The sequence below is a fragment of the Nematolebias whitei genome, chromosome 9 (assembly GCF_014905685.2).
Source record: "Nematolebias whitei isolate Nwh7 chromosome 9, NemWhi1, whole genome shotgun sequence".
NCBI classification, from domain to species: Eukaryota; Metazoa; Chordata; class Actinopteri; order Cyprinodontiformes; family Rivulidae; genus Nematolebias; species Nematolebias whitei.
In genome coordinates, this window is record NC_056506.1 from 31,669,744 (window position 1) to 31,675,095 (window position 5,352).

At 37.0% G+C, this 5,352-nt stretch overlaps 2 protein-coding genes and 3 non-coding genes across 6 annotated transcripts in view; 3 read left to right on the forward strand and 2 right to left on the reverse strand.

Annotated features, from left to right (window-relative positions):
* The window catches only part of LOC119414221 (chloride channel protein 2-like), a 553,451-nt gene that overhangs the window by 371,219 nt on the left and 176,880 nt on the right, over nucleotides 1-5,352 (forward strand). The window lies entirely within an intron of this gene.
* trnag-ucc lies at nucleotides 363-434 on the reverse strand. Its single transcript has one exon. It is a non-coding gene; the product is annotated as a tRNA-Gly (tRNA).
* trnaw-cca lies at nucleotides 753-824 on the forward strand. The gene has a single exon. It is a non-coding gene; the product is annotated as a tRNA-Trp (tRNA).
* trnap-agg lies at nucleotides 1,250-1,321 on the reverse strand. Its single transcript has one exon. It is a non-coding gene; the product is annotated as a tRNA-Pro (tRNA).
* The window catches only part of gigyf2 (GRB10 interacting GYF protein 2), a 23,021-nt gene continuing 20,788 nt past the window's right edge, over nucleotides 3,120-5,352 (forward strand). For both annotated transcript variants that reach the window (XM_037682221.1, XM_037682222.1), the window contains exons 1-3: nucleotides 3,120-3,187; nucleotides 4,823-4,877; nucleotides 5,058-5,214. In XM_037682221.1, the coding sequence (XP_037538149.1) occupies nucleotides 4,840-4,877; nucleotides 5,058-5,214 (195 nt within the window). In that variant the 5' untranslated portion in view covers nucleotides 3,120-3,187; nucleotides 4,823-4,839. The remainder of the gene's footprint in view (nucleotides 3,188-4,822; nucleotides 4,878-5,057; nucleotides 5,215-5,352) is intronic.

Consider the following 5,352-nt stretch of genomic DNA (forward strand, 5'->3'; position numbering starts at 1 on the left):
TTTTATTATACACCAGATGTTTGTCAGCCATTGATGTTATCCCCTTTCATTAGTCAGTAGTGAACAAGCTGTATCTTAGCAGATAGAAATTTGCCAGTATGTTGGAGCCTCTAATTAAAACAAGTATTAGCTGGAGTTAGCTAAAGTTATTGTGTTTCAAGTGACATTTTTCTCTCACTCATATTTCTAGCAGACAAAGTGCAGGAAAGCATAATGCTTATTGACTGATCTTTTTATTTATAGTGGCTATTATGTTTTTTTGTTTCGTACTAAAAAAATGCAAATATGTAATCTTTCAAAAATGTTTAGTTTGGATTATGTCATACTGTAAAGGCAAAGACTAAGAAAAAAAAATAATGGAATGCGTTGGCCGGGAATCGAACCCGGGTCAACTGCTTGGAAGGCAGCTATGCTAACCACTATACCACCAACGCACGTCACAGTAAGAACGAACACAAAATCATAGATTTCTGAATGAAATGATCGGACGTGGCTGAACTACAAAAATAAAGAAATGGCTGCCTTTTTTTCATTATGATCACCATGCTCAAATCAACTGGGCCAACCGGCTTATGTCACGGTGTGCGAACGAAGAAATTTAGAACACGAAATCAAATCGAAACGTGCACATCGGTGTTTGAATCATTTATACAACATGACGTATACAAGGAACGATTCATATAAAACGCAACAAAACAAAAATGTTGCATACTGTGTTGCTTTAAAAATTGCATTGTTACATAGCTTATTCAGACCTCGTGGCGCAACGGTAGCGCGTCTGACTCCAGATCAGAAGGTTGCGTGTTCAAATCACGTCGGGGTCAGTCAGTTTTTTTATTTTTATTTTTATTTAATAATGACTTCGGATACAGATAATGCCTTCAGTGTACGCAGCTGGATTGCAAGAAATACAATAGAATCCACAAATATGCTGTTTTTTTTCCTTTATTGTTTTCTTGCATGTTCGAAATTTGCAACACAAATAACTTTTTTTTTAATTGTACCGTATGAATTGCGTCGATAGGCTACATTTTGTTGTAAAAATGATTATAATTCTGAATAAGACGGAGCTAAGTCCGTCCTTAAACATGGCGATTGCAACTGTAACTGCTAATGGTTAGCTTAGGCCAAAACAGTGAATGAGAATAATTTCACACTAAAATTGATAATACTCAATATTATACTTAATACTGTACTATTATACTTACAGTATAATCAACTGACTAGAGCAAGAAAAAAAAAAAAAAGAGGGCTCGTCCGGGATTTGAACCCGGGACCTCTCGCACCCTAAGCGAGAATCATACCCCTAGACCAACGAGCCACCGCATACTATCAATTGCCATTGCTGTGAATTTTCTTAGCACACCGATGAAGTTCTCATGAAGTGTATTTGCTTCATAAAATTCCTTCTTTCTTTGTAACTATTGTAAGACACCTGATAGCGTGTAGCTACAATATTTTAACCCGCTTTTACTGTAGTTTGGTTTTGTTAATCAGGAAATAAGTTTTCATCAGAAAACGAATTTTTATGTAGAAATGTTTAAAAACTGTCTCGAACAGAAGATTACATCCAGGTAAACACGAACCTCCCTAAATTTACAATTTAAAAGCTTTAACTGAGCAACATTTATCCGTAAACTGTCCTGAAACTTACTTGGTCTTCAGATAGCTAACTACTAAACATGTTAGCATGTTATGCTAATTGTAAACTCAATCGTTAAAAAAATGCTAATGCTACAAGCAATATATCCAATACTTACGTACTCAGTTTATCCGAGCTGCAGTCAGTAAGTTAGTTTTTTAAGTTTCTAGGCTGTTTGCCTGCGGGCACACCCAGCCTGCCTTTGTGATAAAATGTCCTACTCCTACTGGCCTAACCTGTCCAAAAGGTGATTGGGGAGTTTATACAGTACATTACTTAATGTCTTTGTGATCAGCATTGTTTCAAAACCTAAAACCACACCCTAAATTAAAACTGGAAGTCTAACATTGCTGATGGCTATCTTGTAATCAAAGCTTAGCTGATATCTGCTATATTATTAATTTATTTGTTTATTTACACACTAAAACTTGGTCACACAAAATGCTCTCCAGTGCTACTTTTTTGTTTCTTGCTTCCAACAGGTCACTCATAACTGCTAAATGGCATGTTTAATATATCCCTTTATGAGAAAGCAATGCCAACATACTCGTTTGATGAAAAAAAAACATATATGACAAAACTCTGCTGTAATGCTTTACCATTGACTATGAGCAGTGCATGTATAGCAGTGCTATTCAGCTAAATTGCTCAGAGGGCCCACAGTTACTGAAAGCCAAGAGCTCAGGGGATGGACATCCAGAAGTTATTGTCATTAAATAAGGTTGTTTTATGATTTAAAATCGAGTTTTATTTAAAAATTAACCCATTGGTGGGCCAAACTGAGCACACCCGTGGACCTTATTTGGCCCCCGGGCCACCAGTTGAATAGCCCTGATTTATATAGCCTCTGCTTTGATAGTAGGCAACTATCCTGATGCATGCTCAATAATCAATAATAATAATAAGTAGGCAACTATGTGCAGGACCTTTATGTTGCAGGTTTAGCAGAAGACTATAAGCCTCAACTTCTTTTTCAAGAAAAAAGTACATCTAGATTCATGTTCAAAAAATGATGGAAAATGGAATACAAGTCAAGTCAAATTTATTTACACAAGAATAGTAACACTTAAGATCTCTTAAAATCTATTAAAAATGTCAGCCCTGAACATTTTATTAGCCTGCATGTCATGTAGTCTTAAATGAGAAACATCAAACTAGGCTTCAAGATATTTAGTTAATTTTTAAAGTTAATTTTTTTTCCATAACTTTTTTTTTTTATTATTACAGTACTATTATGTGACGTCTAGAAAATAAGATATATTTCTCTTAACATTTTTTTTATGTGTGAGCATGTGTGTAAAGGCAGAGTAATAACTCATTTAAGTATATCTTAAGTTTGGTCAGCATGAGTGTATTGTGTTCAACATGACAGTGATAAGTACAGTAAATCATCAACGCTTACTAATAAGTACGAGTCAGCAAATTGTACCTCCTGCATACGGGTTCGTACGTGATGTCACGTGACCCAAACTCAGCCATCTTGTGGAAAAACGAAAAGAGAGAGCTAACACGCATACAAACCCTGAGCTGTCACAACTAGTCGAGGTAAGACAGCCAAAGTTTCATACACTAACCAGGAAAATACCTACATTTGGGTTAAGAGCCATATGATAGGGGCATGTTCTCAGGATCTGCGCTGTTTGGGAGTGTTGTTAAAACTAACCATGTTGACGCGGCCTCGCAACACCGGACTCCGGTGAGTCCGTGTGCCGGTCGGGTTGCGTGGAGTGCGGCAAGCTGCTGCTGTGGATCCAGGCTGCTCGGGAAGGCCGCGTGTAGCCGTTAGCTAATCCGTTAGCCAGCTAAGTACAAACGTTAATCGTATATATTTGTTTCTACCGGAACAGTTGTTACGTGAAACACATGATTTACAATAAAACACAAAAAAATACATATGTGACATTTTTATAGTGATTATATTGGATTAAAACGCTGTTTGATAGCTGAGGCGCTAGCCCAGAGATATGGGTGTCGTGTTGCAACAGCGTGCGGCTAAGGGGTACTTTAAACTCCAGTGCCTCGTATTCACCCTGTCCATACCGTACAGGCAGACCTTTGTTCCTTATAGGATATAATCAAACGAAAGACTTAAGTTTCTCGGTGAATGGTTTATGTTATTTTTCTGGTTAGTTCATTTTGTGGCACTGCAGTGTTGGCAAGTGATTTAACCTGTTTGAGTGGCCACAGATCCAGTCATGAGGTCAGCTTCAACCTGATGTTCAACACCACTATGTTGCACTGTGATTTGTTAAACGGTATATTAATGTTTACGTTGTGAAGCATCGACTGATCGTTTTATACCACAATCCTGAAAACTTTTGCTACAAATAAATCATTTTCTATGTTCTTTTTAAATCAAAGAGCATTACATTTGCCAAGATATTTACTGCTGTGGACCAGTTGGGTCGTTTTCAGGAAGCCATTGTGAAAACTCAATGTTTTGCTTTCAGTAAACAGAAAACTTGTCCAACACACAAGACGCTTGATGTAGTTCTGTAAAACGTGTCTGTATAAATTGTCTGAAGTAGGGCTTCACAGGCTTTCCAATGAACTGTGGATTTATAAACCCTCTGTAACTTTTTGTGTTAGAGATTTGAAGAAGTCTTGCCCCATAATAACAGAGTGCCATCTTATAGAGTTAGTATTTTTCTATTAACCTTTTTTATTTTTAGAGTATCTTATGTACTTAATGATATTTATTTTGTCAATTACAGGTGTCTGACATAGACTGCAGTTTGGGAGACTTCCTAAAATAGCTTTTAGCAGATTGAAATCTTATACGGTTTGTGTGCTAGTGGGATGGGCCGGTGTCTCTTAAGGGACTAAAATGCATAAAACCCTCTAACAAACCTATTATTTCTCTGTTAATAAATCCATCAAGTGTATGCAATGAACAAAAAAAACACTTATAGAAGCTGGTCTAGTATTTGGAAAGGCACACCCTTATTTCACACATATTTGAGATCATTTAGACTAGAGAGAAATATATCTAGACTTATCTCACTTTGTTCAGATGTTCAAAGGTTGTTTTGAAGAAGCTGAGCTAATTGTTGCATGTCATATGTATGAACAGACTGCAGAGGGGTTCTCTCTCCAATCTGACAACAAAGTAACAACTTTTTATTTGTGCAAGATAGAAATGTGATGCTAACCCTAATTTTTTCTTTTGCATCTTTGTAGAACTCCAGGAAAAAAAAATGGCCGAAACCCAGACGCTTAACTTTGGACCAGAATGGTAAATAAACTTGTATGATTGAATGATCAGTGTGGGAGACTTAACTTCTGAGAAGTTTTTCAGTTTGACCCTGGTGCAAGGTTTATGGCCTGTTCAGACATGCCACCTGCCTTCCCAGCTTTGGTTGTCATCTCTTGTTTCTCAGTTCATTTAGCTTGAAAACATTTTCTTTCTCTGCAGGCTCCGTGCTCTGTCTGGAGGTGGCAGCAGTGGAGTTGGTGGAAGCAGCAATGCTGTTGTTTCTCCACCCCTCTCACCTGCATTGCCAAAGTATAAACTTGCAGACTATCGCTACGGGAGAGAAGAGATGCTAGCACTTTATGTAAAGGATAACAGGGTGAGTTGGTTCTCAGTGTTTACACCATTGCTGCCAGTTTAGTTCATTTTTAAACATAAACAGTATTACTGTAGTTTCACCATGAGGTAGTTGTATATATATATATATATATATATATATATATATATATCTCTATAT